This window comes from Aquila chrysaetos, chromosome 2 (genome assembly GCF_900496995.4).
Source record: "Aquila chrysaetos chrysaetos chromosome 2, bAquChr1.4, whole genome shotgun sequence".
Taxonomy (NCBI): domain Eukaryota; kingdom Metazoa; phylum Chordata; class Aves; order Accipitriformes; family Accipitridae; genus Aquila; species Aquila chrysaetos.
The window spans coordinates 39,200,236-39,217,364 of record NC_044005.1 but is presented as its reverse complement, the minus strand read 5'-3'; the positions used below and the strand labels follow the sequence as shown (position 1 = coordinate 39,217,364).

General features: G+C 44.8%; 1 protein-coding gene and 1 long non-coding RNA gene across 3 annotated transcripts in view; one reads left to right on the top strand and one right to left on the bottom strand.

The window, feature by feature from the left end:
* The window catches only part of GALNT16 (polypeptide N-acetylgalactosaminyltransferase 16), an 80,348-nt gene that overhangs the window by 17,643 nt on the left and 45,576 nt on the right, over window positions 1-17,129 (bottom strand). For both annotated transcript variants that reach the window (XM_030043116.2, XM_030043125.2), the window contains 6 exons: window positions 11,839-11,906; window positions 9,303-9,368; window positions 8,112-8,233; window positions 5,962-6,049; window positions 4,909-4,993; window positions 3,768-3,871 (listed from right to left, as the gene is read on the bottom strand). In XM_030043116.2, coding sequence (XP_029898976.1) covers window positions 3,768-3,871; window positions 4,909-4,993; window positions 5,962-6,049; window positions 8,112-8,233; window positions 9,303-9,368; window positions 11,839-11,906 — 533 coding nt within the window. The remainder of the gene's footprint in view (window positions 1-3,767; window positions 3,872-4,908; window positions 4,994-5,961; window positions 6,050-8,111; window positions 8,234-9,302; window positions 9,369-11,838; window positions 11,907-17,129) is intronic.
* Window positions 975-15,872, top strand: LOC121232530. Its single transcript, XR_005931140.1, has 3 exons — window positions 975-984; window positions 12,525-12,528; window positions 15,609-15,872. It is a non-coding gene; the product is annotated as an uncharacterized LOC121232530 (long non-coding RNA).

Below are 17,129 nucleotides of genomic sequence, written 5' to 3'. Positions count from 1 at the left end.
CAGATGGAAGAAAAAAAAAGAAGAATTCACTGTGTAAAGCAAATCATTTGAGGAAGAAAGGGAATTTAGGAGACAAGGAGAAAGAAGAGAACAAGATGAGGGCATAGGAAGTGAGTCAATGTCTAGAGCAGAGTCCTCTCTCTCATACCTCCATGTTATCCACCCTACTATATCTTGTTGTTCTTGTTCTGCTTGGTTCTGTTAATTAAAAAAAAAAAAAGTGAATGACTGGCTTATAGTTTGTCACCAGTTGCCGCTGGTGGGGAAGCTACTGAGAGCAGAAATCAGTCTAATGGTGTGACTATAAAAATATGGAGAGGACCCTGCTACTTGAAGAAATCCAGCTGGTCCTGAAGCTAAATTCAACATTTTGTTAAAGGATTAGAAGAACACAGAGCTTTGATGTACAGGCGCTTATTTGCATCACAGAAGAGATGTGACCTTGATCAAGCTTACGGGTCTGTCCTCGCAAGTTTAATCACTGCCACACCGGAGGGGTTTTCCACTTGTGTTTCATGTGGCGATGAGAAGAGAAGGAAGAAGGAAAATGAAAATTAGCTGGGTAGTTTGGTAGTCCTTACCAAAAGGGCTTCAGATTGTGTAGACTGATTACTTCAAAAACTTTACTCAGTTGGGATCTCCCCCCAGTAATGCCTGAATTATGGGGCTCTGATGTTTAGAAATTAAAAAGCTTTCCTCTATAGCTCCTGGGAAAGGTTGTTCAAACAGTGTGTTTTGGGGCATGGAAGATGGTGTATTTAATATAGCTTCTAAGTAAAAAAACATTTTATTAGACTGTATTTTGTGGCATTTCTTACTAGCTCTTGTCTCTCCCTGACTCTTTCCTAGAGCTTATTATTTTCAGTCTCTTCTCAACAGGGAGTTCCAGCTTTGAAGAGAGGAAGGGCTTTAAAACCAAAAAGGCCAAGACATAAGTTTCTGTCTGGTGGTGTGTCCAGCTGGCATTTGCTCTCCTGGAATGAGGTTCTGACTCACCCTGGCCTATAACAAAACCAAAACACTCAATGTAGCATGTGTAACTTAAAAGTGATGTCCAATTCCCAAGAGAGGATTCCTCATGCCGTATTGATATCTTGGGCACACACAGAGACTGCATGTCCAGGTTTGTAAATGACAAAATTCTTTAAAGAAGCAGTGAAAGAATGCAGATTTTGGGCACAGAAGATAAAACGGAGATCAGACATAGCTTATTAAGGACTTTCATCCATCCTCTGACGGAAAGCATAGGAGAACTTTTTGCTGTATATTTTCCAGCACGTGACCTAATCTATATGTGTTTTAAATGACTTAATCACTGTGGCTTTTCCCCATCACAGTGGAAAAAAAGGGGTTTACCAGCTTTTAAAGCTTTTACCAGCTTGTACGGCTCTGTGCCCTTCCCATACATTCTCTTATCCTGTTTCCTCACATGAAAAAATTTTCAAAGAAGAAATTTATTAAGAATGGCCTTCGTGGGCAGGGAATGTCTATCTCACCCACCCAAATTAGTCAGAACTACTCTTCCACCTCACCTGCAAATGGTGACCTTATCCAAACAGTTCCTTCCCACTCAGAACTGTAATTTGTAGCAAAAATAGTGTTTCAGAACATTATGAACATTTTTCCTTGATCACAAAATCTAATCTTCTATTAAGTATGGAAAACTTTTTTTTAAGAGGGTAAATTAACCATTCGGAATACTTCAAGGAAAATTAATACTTTTTGTTGTCAAATACAGGTTGGTTTCTACCCCTCTGCCATGCAACAGCAATAGGCTCGATGTAGAAGCTACTGGTTGATTTGTTGCCTCACATTATGCTGAAGAGCTGAACAAAAGTTAGCTTTAAAAAAGAAAAGTAGTCTGTTTTGGTTTTAAAATACCTTCCCATTGCCATCATCATGGTGGTGTGGCAATGCGGCTCAGGGACAGGCCCCATTAAACAGAGCATTGTGCACTTAGCTTTGCCCTCTTAAGTGAAGAGTGGAGATGCAGGATAAGAGACAAGTGATGGGAGACAACAAATTTACAGGGAAACCACACAGCAAGGCAAAACTGGCAAGCCCTGTACACCTGGCCCAGTCCCCCGCAGCCTGGCCCAGCCACTGCCAGGCTTTATGAGAGCAATTTGAAGGGGAATGAAGCAATTCTGTGGAGGTTTTGATCAGTTCTACATGCAAGAAGGGCTGTGGGTGTGCAGGTAATTTACTGCCACTTATGGCAGAGAGCTCTGCTTAGCATCAAGCTACTGACATACGCACCAAACAACAACACTGGGCTCTCAGGTGGGCAGAAGCAGACAACCAAAAGCCTAAAGAAATATTCTTTCTCCATCTTTGGGGTTTACAGCTTTTGCACAGTTACAGATCAGAGGCCGACAGGATGGCCAAGTGGCTGGCTGTGCAGCTGGAGCAGGGCTAGTGACAGCAAGGAGCTGAGTTTGGCTGTGCGGAGGAGTCTGAGGGACACAGAAGAGGGGATCTTCATGCCTGGGTAAAGGCTGCCTGTTACTTCTGCCTACAGTGCTTAGCTGATGCTGCTAGCACTGCTGAGATCCCAGTGCCAGCCCCATTTAATATCTCTTTAATATCATGAATATCATACCTGAAGCAAGACCTCAGAAAACAGGGAACACAAGCACTCACTAGATATTTTGTTTTAAAAAAGTGGTACCTCCATATTCTGTTATCAGCCAAAAATATTATTTCCTGGTTTCAGAGAGCATTTCAGAAAGAGGCAGCTCTCCCAGCTGTGTTCAGAGAAACAAAAGCTTCTTCTTCCTGACTATTTCTTTCTTTCTAATTGGTCCTTCAGGTGCTAGAAAACACCACATAAATTCTTCTTTAAAGGGTTTTATTTACAAATCTGTAACATTTATGGAAGCTGTAGAAACAGAATAATTTTTTTGGCAGTGTTAGCTACAGGAAAGTCTATTTAAGTTGACTGCAAAACAGAGTAAGGCTTTTATCTCTTCAGCTCCACCTGCATCATTTCTAAATGAATGCCCCGAATACTTGAGGTCTCTGGGAACCTCTTTTCAATACTCTTCTTCCTTTTGTCACTAACACCTGGTGACATTGCAGCATCCCTTCACATGGGGCACAGAGAGATGCATGGAATATCTGTGCTACCATTAAGTGCAAGGAGATGGGTTTAAGCACCATGCCCTATAAGATAACAGCACTTGAGTGGACAGACTACCAGTGGCTTCTGAATTCCTCAGATATTTGTAATGCCGTAGTCTGCTTTTAAATGTTTGCATTCTGAATTTATTTGTACCCAAATTCCACTTACAAAGAGGCTTGTTTTATTAGGAAAAATATTATTCTAATCTATCAAGCTGGGATAGCAACTCAGACTTATCTGGGAAAGAGAAACAGGTATAAGAAGAGAGCATAGGAATGACTGTCCACTTCAGAGCTGGGGCAACAGACTGTCATGTGAAGGACTGGAGGAATATTCTCCAGAACCAAGCAACAATTTAAATATCAGGAGGTTCCTCTTTCTTGCTTGTACTGTGGAAGCACCTGTATAATAGTGCATATAACCTGTAAGACAGTGATAGCCCTGCTTGCAAAAAGCCTCCATTTACTTTGGACAAAGCTGACAGTGATACAATTCTGACCGACATGGGGATTACCTGACCATGTCCCTAGCCTTACATCGACATGCAGATCAGATCTCTCAAAAGGAGAGTTCTAGTAGGCGATGAAGACTGGGAAGTGGTTCTGTATTAGTGTGTCATTCCCCTGAAACATCCTAAACTTACCAAAATTTTCTCCTCCCCAGATGTCCATTTGAGTATCATATTTTCCCAGGTGGTTAAACCAGGACTTGTCGATCACAAAGATGCCTCCTGCTATGACAGGGGTTCTGGAAAAGAAAACACAAGCCCACACAAAACAATCGCATGTATAGCACCACCACCTTCAGTTTAGAGAGGGGACAATTTGTCCAGGCCTGACAAATCGTATCTCATTTAAAAGAGAAAAATAGTAGAGCTGGGACGTGAACCTGCAGCAGGCTTCTGAGATCCCCCCCACTAGATCACCCTCCTGCCTTTGTTAGATGGTCCTGCAAGCACTCCATGAGTAATGCTGCATCTTTTGCATTTATACAAATATACACAGTGTGAAGGAATGACAGGGGCACTGTCTGATGACTGTGTTCACCAACTAGACACAGTGTGAGAGACACTGCTGCATGTACTGCTCTGCTGATTGCTTCTGGAGTACAAAACAGAGGCTCACAAATTACACAGAGGAATTGAATGATACTTTTATATTACAAACAGGAAGCTGCCTGCCTATACAGACAAGCACTGTGACTTTTTCTATCAGGATTTGTCACATTCTACATTCCTCAGAGCCACGCATACAGCAGCGAGGCTGGCAATAACTGTTCCACCCAGCAGAGTCTGTTTTGTCCATGGACATGCATATTTAGGAGGGAAGGATAATTCTGTGCCCAAATTACTAAGCAAGATTCAGCTCCCAGGTCTGCTTTACACTTGCTGAGTGACTGTTTAGCTGCCTAATTCCTTAGTTCTTCACCTGGAAGATGGAGGTAATTAAAAAAACCCAAAGGGATTTCTGAGGCATTCAGAGTGTTGAGTGAGGGAGACCACAAAAACAAACATATAGAAGAAGAGGTGGCTTGTAGAAGTGGCATGCCTACAAGCCTGTGATAGTATATAATGCTATTCTTACAATATTCAGAGGAATACTCTCAGAATTAGGGTGTAGACCTCAATGCATTCAGAAAATAACATGAAGAATCTGTCATCATCAAGTGAACACACTGTGGCATTTTGTCCTCAGCAAGGCAGTCCCTGTGCACTCCTTGCCATACAGGTGAAGGCTTAGTAAAGGCATTTGGAGGACTGTACACAGTCCATCAGAGACAGCTACCTTATAGACTGAGTTGGGTCTGTTCTGGACATCTTCTGCTCTATAGGAATCTGCTCCCACTTAAAGTGAAGGCTCCAGTCAAACCCTGAGAAGGAAAAAAACATGTCAAATAGGTTTTGTTATTGTTTTTCTACTAGCTTCAGTGATAGTCTCCACCTTTACATCACAGGCTATCCCTATGTTCCTTCCCTGACCTCCCTCACAGTCTACCCAAAATGGCAAGAGTCTATCCTAACGGAGAAGTCACCAGCTTCTGTCTTGGCATCCTCAACCCTTAGCATTACAGATCTCTGCTTAATTCCACTCCACATCTTCAGGAGAGTGTTTTCAGTGTGAGATATAATGGCATTTTGGCCAGTCTGTCTTATACTTCCCTGTCTGTCAAAGTTATGAGTCCTTAATCAAAGGACTTTGTGGGGTGTCATGTATTCTGGGAACAAAGCCCTGCAGATCACTGTAACCATCACCTCTTTCAAGTCTACCATTTATTTATAGTTGGCCTGTGGTGGGTAGAGTTGAGCACAGCACAGTCACTGACATTATACCGTTGTTAAGGGTAGCCACAGAACAAGTAGCCTTTGGCAGGCAAGCAATGCGGCAGTGAACCCCAGCCACAGAAGAGGGAGAAGAGCACCAGGCACTGTGGGTAACCACAGAACAGCTGCAGCGGGTTCAGCTGCGAGGAGAGAGGTGAAAATGCTTTTCAGAAGATGCCATGAGATAGCCTGGCAGATCGGAGCAGCAACTGGAAGTGCCTGTCAGACTCCAGTGCACAGGTAGCGTAGGAAGGGCGTGGTGATATGTTTAATCAGTTAACTAAGCCCTGAAATTGCAAAATGTTGTGACAGTGATGCAAGCTCAAGAGGAAAACACTACTTGGGTTTTAAATCTGCAAAAGAAAGATCTGACTTTGCAAGTTGCAGGAAAAACAGGACAGAGAACCCATCCGGAAAAATCATCTCTCTGTTTTCTTGGAAAGCCGAAGAAAACATCAATTATTTTTCATGCACCATCCCCCCGGCCTAACTTACACAAGCCATTCATTATACCCACCTCCCCTCAGATCTGCTGATGCTGCCAGGTAGGCAAAATTATCCAGGCTGATAACATCAATGATTGGACTCACCACTCGGGTATAATCCTGAGGGAAAGAGAGAAAGGGAAAAAAAATAAAGGAGTCGGGCTTTTCTTGAATGTCTGACAAAGCTGCCAGAGATCAGAAAACACAAAGCTGTACATGTAAACCTTTGTCTGACTTCTCCAGCACAGTTCTGATAGCTGAGCAAGGGATCCATGGTCACTACATCCAGACATGGAGATGGTGAGTACTAGCCAGCTGCACGCCATGGACGTGGGGAATGGAGCCTGGGACCCCAACATGCAGGATTGCTGCTAAGAAACAGCTCTTTATTTCCTGCCCAAGTCACAGGGCACGAATCACTGTCCCAAAGGTTTTGTGCTTGCTTTTGATATCTATTGACAGCATACCTTCTGGTCAACCATCCTTGAATTAACTCATCATCAGCCTAGAAATGATCAACCCCCTAATAAAGCATCTTCCTAACAAGTACTATGAATCAAGACCCCACACTTAAGAATCATAGTGCAAACTGAAAAAACCATTATAATATTAAGATATTGGGGGTACTTTATTGGCATTAAGGGGTATAGATATTTACAGTTTTCCTCTGCAATTCTTTTAGTAAGTAGAAGTTGAGATTATAAGAATTTTTCAACATCATGAGGCAGGGCATTGAAGACAGTCTTGTGATACCTAAAATATATGATGAAACAGGGAGCTGGCAATGCCAGAAAAAGCATCTTGTTATCAGTCAGCTGCCAGCCTCCATGCCTTTCCTATCAAACCTTCATTTTGTGCCTTTCAATAGTTCCTCCTGCTGTAGCGCACTTGGCCAGAACAGCACATTCTAGGTGAGAGCTATCATTCATGTTTATTCCCCTCTGTGCTGTGATGGCTGCGCAGTGAGAGTATGTCTGCCCAACCTGAGCCCCCCCAGCACCCACCTGGCAGCCTGTTGCTCGAGCCACTGCTCCAACCAGTCAACGCTAGGACTGGGTGGGGCAAGACTGAAATCTGAACTAGAATGCACATCAGAAATGTAGGAAGTAGGTCAGAGATAGGCTGACTTGAAATCTGCTCACTAAATAATACTGGAGTCAGCACCCAAGCTTTTGCAACTTAGATCATTCCCTGAAGAAACTAGTGAGGTTCTTTCTGCTTAGGGACCCCTATGCTGCTGCTGCTGCAGCTTGACTTAAAGAGCAGTAGTAAAGTAAACATTTATGGGCTGCCGAGATGGAGAATTTATTGAGCAGGAATAAAAAGCAGAAGCTTTTAAGTCATCAATCCTGAAGTTTCACCTTCTTCCGCTGCTTCGTATTAAGCCAACCAGACATGAATACAAGGCAGCGTTAAAGCTTCCATCCCTTCTCCTGGGGCCCATTACTCCATGGGATCCTCCTTTCAGAAGAGGTGATCAATCCCAGCCACTTGCAAGGATGGCTGTGACTTCTCCCATCACCTCTCCCCAGTTTGCTCTTACAGCAGAGCTGTAAGTCTCCCCCCACAGCCCTACAGTGCAGTCAGGGTCACAGCTGCTAATATTCCTGTCTCATTTTCACTCTTCCAGCCTCACATCAATCCTTTGCCAAGTGAACCAGCAAAGGGACATCCCTGCACTCACAGGCAGCACCTCTGTGCTAGGAAGCCGCCTGCATGCAGGTGGTATGTGTTGGCAGCTCAGCGGAAGCATTAATGGAAGGAAAATTTTGGTAGTGACAAGGCAGAGAGGAGGGTCCAGCAGCAAGAAGGGAGATGGCAACCATGGAAAAGTTGCACAGTGTGTGCTGCCAAAGTGGCTATCCTATGTACAGGTGGACAAGACTAGGAAGCACAGCACCTGCAGGAGACATGAGGTACAAGTTGGTGGTTCAAGCGTTCACCATTGCATCCCATCACTCAGCACCTCCTGCCCTACCACACTGGCAGGAGAACGCAGAAGCCTGTCAGGGATCTCTTGCCCATCTAGCTCAGGCTGTGCCCTCCTCTGTAACAGCCTGTCTGAGGAGTACCTGGGCAGGCTTTGTCCTCACGAGTACTGCTGATGGCATGTGAGGGCAGAGGATTCACCAGCACAAGACAGGCCAGCTCCATCCATCCCAGAGGGGGACGTGGTGCTCACCTCTTTTACTCTCTGAAGCATTGGCTGCAGCCACTCACTGTTGACTTCACAGTGACTGTCCAAGAAGGTGAGGATGTCAGCAGTAGCCACTTCAGCTCCTCGCACCCGAGAGCGAATCAGCCCTACAATGAGGAAAGGACAGCAGAGGAGCAGGAATGTTAGGAAGGGAAACAGCTGAGCCTCCTTCAGAAAAATACTTTGTGTGGCCATTACAGGGGGAGAGCAGGTGGTTCTCTTATATCACACCTCCACCAGGAGCAGAGAGCAGCTTTAGCAGAGCATCCCCTGGGGGACACTGTCAGCTGAGCCCTCCCAGCTCACAAAGAATGACCTGGCCTGTCACTTCTGTCCATGCCACTGAGTTCCTGCTGTGATGACATCCCCCTTCCCTTCCAGTCCTCCCTACAGGTACCTTGCTGCTGCCTGCTCGGTGTCTCTCCCATTAGAGCACCCTGCTGCCTCTCTCACCACTTCCACAGGACCAAGCTCTACTCTCTGCTTGTTGCCTTTCTTACTGCTTATCTGCTTTATTCCCTTTTGTCCTTTATTCTGCCCAGCGGTCAGAGATATCAACCTGGCTCTCAGATGTCTCCTTACTTTCTCACACACCATCCCACTGCCTGGGATGTTCTTCGTGAACTAAGCAGTGATTCCTGTCTCCCCTTCCAGACCCTCACTCCAGGCCTGCTGTGCACTAAGAGCTTTAGAAATAAGCCAGCACATGTGAGTCAAACTAAAGAGCAGCTGGGAAAGTCAGCTTTACCATTTATGCACATAGGAGATATATGAGAAATAACTTTTCTTAATTGTATCTCTTTATTATAGATATATGATTGTTTTTCCTTTCTCCCACATCTCCTAGATGGCTTGTTATCTTGCACTCTGAGTTTAAAAGGACAGGACTTACATCTGCATCTATATTAATAAAGATCTTAAAATGTGGTCCTTGTTCTAGCCAGTGCCTCTGGACACCACTTCTCATTATTTAAAGTATGAAATGAGAGCCCTGAAGCCTGAGAGTTGATAAGCCAGGTTGTCCCTCCACAGAGCCTCCAAACTAGGATACCAAACCCTTATACTGAAAAAACAAACTGTAACTATAAGAAACAACATGTAAGCAGCTGGCAGGCAAACGGGGCCATGTGGGAAAATCTGCAAAATCTTTGTACCTACAAAGCTTTCCACACTCACCTTCTCGCCGGGTGTTTCGTAGACACTTGACCTTTGGGATCTTGGTAAGGAGCTGGCAGTCCTCAGCTTAGGAAAGGCAAAAAAAACCATTTGGCACACATGCATGAATTATTTGGCTTCAACAGAAAGCTGCAATTAACTGTTCTCCTGCTTCTCCATGGGAGGGGAAATTCTGCTTTCACTTAACTTCACATTAATCAGCCTCATGGCCTTAATCCTGTTGTCTAAAGAGTACACAGAAGAGCACTGCTTGCTTGCTGTCCTCCTCAGACAGCTGAGCCTGTGTTTCCTGATGCTCTGAGCAGCCAGACCTTCACCCTCCCGTGCTCAGCGTTTCACAAGAACAACGGGGCATGCGCTGGCAGCGTGGCACCGAGCACTGATGAAACAGAGGGACCGCAGGGAGCCAGGGCTGCAAATCACCAAAGTGCCAAGTAAAAGCGAGTCCTGTCATATAAAGTGATCTCATCGGCTCTCTTTGCCTTCAGCGGCTCATCTGGGCATTTCCCACCATTTGTTCTCGAGGCAGTTTCTGCTTGCTTTTATTTAATAAAGGCCACAGGGATATGACCCGCTTCCTTGGAGACACCATTACATTAACACATGGACGCCTAACTGAGCGCTTTGCTGGCAGCTTCCCAGAAGCTCGTGGCATCCCTCATTTACATTGCCCAGGGAAGATGACGGTGAGGAACAGCTACCAGCTCCAGCCCAGGTGTACCAATGAGCACTGGGTCTTTAGTCCTCTATTATCCTCTCTCTATTCCTGCCCTAGCAGAGGTCATAGGAATAACAATTTATAACTTGCTCTTTTTCCTTGCTCCACCAAGTTCACCCCAGTTTCCATGTTTATTCTATGTTCCTTTCCATGTCTCACATACCCCCTTTCCCGCTGTCATCCTCCCACAGACTGAGTGCTCTGGGGAGAACACAAAGGCCATTAGCCAAAGTGCATCTCTTGGCATGTTTCTGTGCAAGCATTTCCATTCTCAAGAATACATGCAATCGGAAATACTGCTCTTGTGTGGGCACTTTGGCAGCTGCTGCAGCATCCAAGTGAAGTGGCAGGTGCTCTTAATTACAGAGCATCAAGATTTTGCTGGACATCTGCTACAAGGGAAGGCAACACTCTTATCTTGCCCAAGTCACAACTTCAGGTATGAGAAACCTTATTAAGTCATTCACTCTCTGGGAGTGGTGCACATCACTCTGACTGTAACTACTTGCCAGAGCTGACAGACTCTCTGTATCTTTGGAGAAACCGAGGCAGATATTAAAGCAAAGCGTGAGACCTCAAACATGTGCTAAAGTGCCTCCGTACAGGTGCCTCAGGGGAGTAGCTGTATCCACAAATATCCAACTGCCAGTGAAAAAATGAGAGCTGTCATAGGATGGAGCTTTTTAAAAACCTTTCTATTTACCTAGGAGCCTAAATGGGAGTTTCTGGTTGAGCCCTGTGCAGGACAGGTACCAGAAATCCATCAGTGTTGATCCGGAATACTTTGGCCATTGAGAATTAACTTTTTAGGTGCTAAATGTGGAACACTCTAGGATTGTCTGTTGGAAGGGCTCAGAAACACTCAACTCCAACAGCTGGGCACAGTTCAGTCCTTATCCAAATCACACTCTAAGGCCCTTGGAAACTTAAATCCCTAATCTCAACATCCACCTTTAAAATTTTTTTTTGGCCAAAGCTATATAAGTATTTAGCTGCAAAATCAAAAGAGCAATGCTTCCTTACCTCAGCAGGCCAAGGTGGGCATTCTCAGCTATCTGTAAAGTGTTCTGAAGGAGTAATTATCAATTATTACAAGTGGCACACAACTAGTTTGTCCTTGAATCTAGCGCACATCATGGGAGAAGCAAGAAGTCTTCTGTCCCCACCACCTCACCACTACTACATAACAGCCAAGAGCAAGAGCAACTGTACAGATGGAAAGAGTCCATAGCCTCCAGTCTGCAGGTCTGGTGGGACTCCTGCAGAAGACACTCCATCCCTGTGCCAAGCTGCAGGAGAAGGTATGGCACTGCCCAAAGCAATAATCCTTCCACGGCCTCCCACAGGGACACCTGGGATCCCAGGCACATGGAGGGAGGCAGGCAGGCAGTCTCGCCCCAGTCTACCTGCAGGACCCCAGGCAGCAATTTTCTGGAGGCTCCATTGCGTCCTCATGCTCTCTCTTGGTTTGTAACTACCCACTCTGCTCACGCACACCATTGCTACATACATATCTGTGCTAAACAGCTCACAAAATGGTGCATAATGAAACTAGACAGAGATCTCTGGCAACCTGGCCAAAACTGCCAAGCTGACAGAAAGGGAAGACCCGATGGAAAGAAAAAAAAAAAAGCAGCAGCTCTGGCCTCTGCCATGCATGGATATAAACTAAACACAGAAAAACTTCCTCCCTTTTCTTTTTCTCTTGCATACAGACAAGAGGGAATCTCTGTGAGGGAGGGGGACTGAACACAGCAATCAAAAAGAGAGAAAACAGACGGGAAGAAGCAAGTGCAAGGGAAATAGGTCCATACTTACGATCTGAGCTGAAGTCATCTACCAAAATGATCTCCTGGATGAGGCTGGGAGGCGTGCGGTTCAGGACACTGCAGGGACCCAGGGAGGAAAAAGACAATCTTTGTGAGCTGCCATAATAATGACGATGGTAGGACTGATACAAATCTGCTATGCTATGCATTAGAGCAGGAATACCAAACTCCAGTAATGTGGAAGAGGTAACCTTACCCTTGTACCAGGGTTCATTGGCAGGAGCCAAACTGCAAGCAGGAATATCCCAGAGAGCTATGGTATCTCAGCCAGACCTTACAAAGACCCACAGCTAGGAAGCTGACTCCAGGACTTACCTGGAGGCAGCTAGCAAAGGATGCTGCAGCATGCTCTCTGCCTCTAAACAGAGAGGCAAAGAGGAGAGCATCACCTGCCCCAAGGCAGCCAGGAGGCAGTTCCCATCTGCCAGGCTCCAGGCAAAGCTCATCACTGCCAGGAAGCGGAAAGAGAGCTGCCACTTTCCCCAGCAAGGAGCTCTGTCTCAATGCCACAATGAGGACTGCTGGGGCTTTCTCAGCGATTCCCTTCTTTGGGAGGAAGGCAATTTGCTTTGGGAATATTCTTGATTTGGATTTTTTTATTTTCTTCTTTTTCCTGTTATTTGTCTGTCTTTCAAACCAGCCTCACACTTGCTGAGGGCATCCCCCTTTCCTCAGGCTGGTTGCACCATGCTCCACAATACCCTCAGGACTGCAGTGGGTTTGTGTCTGCAGGCCACAGGGGCTTTCACACACAAGGAGAAGGGATAAAAGCTTCTGCCCTCCTCAGAGGTCAATGCACTCTGGTACCCTGGAGTCAGAACAGTTTGATTCTGACCTCTTTGTCCCTCTCATTTGTTTCAAATGCTTGAACTAATTTTCCATGACCTTCTTCAAGCCCCTCCCCTGGCTTTACTACAATCACTCAGCATATTCCCCCTTCGAGCCTCCTTCAATGCCTCTACGCACAGGCAGGTCCTCACTGCCTTCAACAAGATCACTCAGTAACACTTAGGCACCCCAATAAAGAGGACAGCTATGCAAACTTAATATTAAAAACAGAGGTAAACACTGTCCTAGTTCTAGCAACCTGTCTCATTTCAGTGGCACCCGCTCTTCTGATTTCAGCAATTCTGGAAAAAGATTGTTGGATTTTTTTCTTTTTTTTTTTTTTTTCCTTTTTTGTTTTATACAGGAAACACACAACAAGAGTAATCCCATACTCCCAGGAATGGAGCTGTAGAGAAATAAATTACCATCTTGCTAAGCAGCATCACTGATGGCTTTGCATACAGAGCCAAAGTTTCCTCAGTTTGGGAGAGTTTTCTGCTGTTTCACACAGCAAACTCCTGACTGCTCTGCTGCTCAGTATCACATCCCACTCTATTTCAGATTTATGCTGCTTCATATGTCTCTGAGAGTATTTGTATTTTGAGCTTATATGTCCCTAGATGACTGAGCTTGCATTTTTCAAAGCTGAATCTCATTTGCTTCTCTTGGCTCATACCTCTCTGGATCCTTTAGCATGGTGGGGTGGGAGGTGGGGGATGTTCCTCTTTGCATTTATAAGTGCAGCTTCTCCCAGCATAGCTGTCATCTGCATATTTCACAGACAGGGTTGCCTTGCGCTGAAATTCTTGTCTGTGCAAACTCAATGCAAAACATAACCGATCCAGACAGGCTGCATCCTGCAGTATAATGGCTGTAAAATGGTATTCTACACTTTCTCCCACTAGCCTGACTATTAGTAATGCTCACATTTTCTCCACAACTTTCAGGTCTTCCAACTCAACATAATTGGGAAAAAAAAAAGCACTTTGTTCTCTCTTCCTCACCTGTCCACTGATTCCCCAGTAGCAAGAAAACACTCCTCGAGGAGTTCTCAGCTCACTGTTCAATGCCCAGTTCTTCTCTTAGCTCTGCAATAATTTGCTGTGGATCCTTGGGAAAGGTACTTAATCTTCTTTGCACTTTGTCTTGCCTGTCTTTTTAACAAGGAACACAGTAATCCTAGTATTTCTCTTCAGTGAGGTGCCAAGACTGGCATGACAATCAATTACTTTTAGGCATAAAATGTATTATTACGATTCCAAAATCCAAATGACAATTGCCTTTTACAGCAGAAACACAGACTGTTCTCCCTTCATCTCATGGATTCCCTACCTCCTGTGTCTTTTCTCACAGCTTCCTTCTTTCAGTATCAGTGTCCTTACTCTGCTGCGTGACACCACATCAGCATTGCCAATGAGTTTCTCTCCTCTGCTGATATGTCCATCCCGCATCAGCTCACAGATAATCTCGTTTATTCTGGATGTTAGCAGAGGAGCATCTTGTTTTCCTTTGCTCTAAAATAATCTCCTCTTTTGCCATTATTTAAATTGTCATTGTAATGAGTTGCTATACCAAATGCTCTAGCATTGCAACAGCATGTCATGGTTTAACCACAGCCAGTAACTAAGCACCACGCAGCTGCTCACTCACCCCGCCCCCCCAGTGGGACGGGGGAGAGAATTGGAAGGAAAAAGGTAAAACTTGTGGGTTGAGATAAGAACAGTTTAATAGAACAGAAAGGAAGAAACTAATAATGATAATAATAACAATAATAAATAATACTAATAAAAGGATTGGAATATACAAAATAAGTGATGCACAATGCAACTGCTCACCACCCACTGACCAATGCCCAGTCAGTTCCCGAGCAGCCATCTGCCCCCCAGGCCAACTACCCCCAGTTTATATACTGGGCATGACAACACAAGGTATGGAACATCCCTTTGGCCAGTTTGGGTCAGCTGCCCTGGCTGTGTCCCCTCCCAAACTTCTTGTGCCACGAGAAGCTGAGAAATCCTTGACTTTTAGTCTAAATGCTACTTAGCAACAACTGAAAACATCAGTGTGTTATCAACATTCTTCTCATACTGAATCCAAGACATCACACTACACCAGCTACTCAGAAGAAAATTAACTCTATCCCAGCTGAAACCAGGACACAGCATCCTTTTAATCAGAATTTATACAGGCTCTCTGCATAGGCACCGAACCACTGACAGCTGTTCAAGTCCATTGACTTAAGGTCTGACTATTCACCTTTACATTTCCACCAAAACCAAACAGTCCCTGCAATACTGCCTGAAATCAGAAATAAAGAGAAAGGGACCAGACAACAAAGCAGTTGATTTTCCCTTCTGCAATAATGGTCACTGCAGCAGAAGTGATGGTATCGCTTAATGACTAATCAGGCACAGACATCAATCACGCAAAGTGCCTTTTGAGTGACAGTTATTTCTGAAGGAGAACAGGATGCCAAGCAAGTAACTGGTTTGAGAGTGACAGCTATGTCCTGCCAAAGAAGAGGCATCATGCAGGCAAGCAGCTCTTGACTGACACACATCTCCTGCAGGACCACGCATGCCAGCAACGAGCCATTTGAACTGGCATGTTCACAGGTTCTGTTGGATAGCCCATTTCCCGTCTTTTTTCCCCTACTCCCCTTCTCAGTCTCTTGCTGGATATTTTTAAGCAGTTCTCTCCCTCTACACTGAAAACAAATGAACAAAATTTGTTGGAAGGACTCCCTGCATGGGACCAGTAGGATTTGGGGCAGCATAGCCTATTGGTGCACTGGCATGGTCCCTCTGGCAGCTTGCAGGCTGGGCAGCGGGTCCAGCTGCCTGTTGCCTTTATCTAGGGCAGAGGAGGAAAATGGCTGAGCCCACAGCTGCGGGCAGGCATTCAGCCCATGCTGCCTCTGGGGACCAGGAGGGTGTAAAGGGAACTAGGCCTTAACCCTCATTGTTTCTAAGACTATTCATATCAGACATATAACTAATGATTAGAGATTGTTTTAGATGTGATTAATAGAATGCAGGTGCTTATAAAACAATATGCATAAGCTGCTCATTTGTCCCACGTGTAGCCCTCACCGTGGCTGGCTTAAAACCCAGTGAAGCTGAATCAACAGAAAAAGGATCATACATCTTAGACCTAAGACATAAGAATAGGTAAGAGTAAGTGATTAACTTTAGAGTAAGATGGATTAATAGAATAACCTGAGTGATTTTCAGAAATTCAAAGGTGATCTTTGATGTGTAAGAAGATAAGCGACTGTGGTGACCGGAGACCTTCTGCCTATGACCACTAACTTCAGAAGAACCAGGACAAGACAATAAGAATCAGTCGAGACAGTAAAATGTATTGGACTTTTGAAACCACTGGAGAATAGAGAACTAAGAGTTCGTGGAAAAACACCGAGAACACCAAGAACTTCTTTTGACAAATCAATTGCGTATTGTTTTGTAAAATCATAGATATATAGAAGGCGTTTTTGAGTTATTTTTTGCCATTCACTGTGGTGGTGGCCCAACTCTTGAGTTGTTGATAAAACAAACCTAGAGAAACCCATGACTGAAAATTCTTTAACACAGGGACAAGCGACAGGGTGCTGGAGGGAAGAAGTTATCCCTCCCCACAGTCACTCCTCTATTTCCCCCTCTCCCTCAAACACAAACATTTCTCCCATCCTCAAGTGGCAATAACAGCACATCACTCCCATTGCTTCCACCCAGCAGCAGAGATCCCAAGGGCAGCAGGGAGAGCTTGGCAACTGCTGAGCTGCCAGATGTGCTTGTGCGAGTCCCTGTGTACACACATGCAGGTGGGTTTAGCAAGAAGGGGCTGCAGATCCGGATCTGGCCCCTACAGCTGCCGTGTTTAGATCACCCTGAAATAAACCGTCTCATCCCTGGGTCACTTCCCAAGACCTTTTGGTACCAGCATTGCCACTTAGCTGAGTTACCTTGCAGAGCTGTCAGAATAACACAGTAAGACACTATCTGGCTCAGGGGAGTGCATTTAGGCTCTCTAAAGTTTTAATTTAAGATCAGTTCAATCCCAGTACCATTTTCATATATTTCTTCCTAGAATTTCCCAAGGTTTTACAGCTGATTTTTGAGTGCCTAAATTTAGGCACTCAACAGCCAGGCTTGTAAAGATCTTAGGTATGAAAACTTCAACTGGTAGTACATGTTCTACTTGCCTCTAAAAAAGTTTTCAGCCATAGAAAATTTTGCTCTTAGTGCTGCTTATTTCCATCAGTTGTCTTCTTCCACCCCCGCTTCTCTTATAGCATTCCCATAGTGTAATTACGATAACTAAACTTGGGAAAAGGCCCATAATAACAGTGGAATCATATTTAACTTTCACCAGGTGCCTCTCAAATGGTTAATTCAAACTCTCTAAATAATCATGCTCTACCTGGCTTAAGAAAGCTCTTATGGATATAGA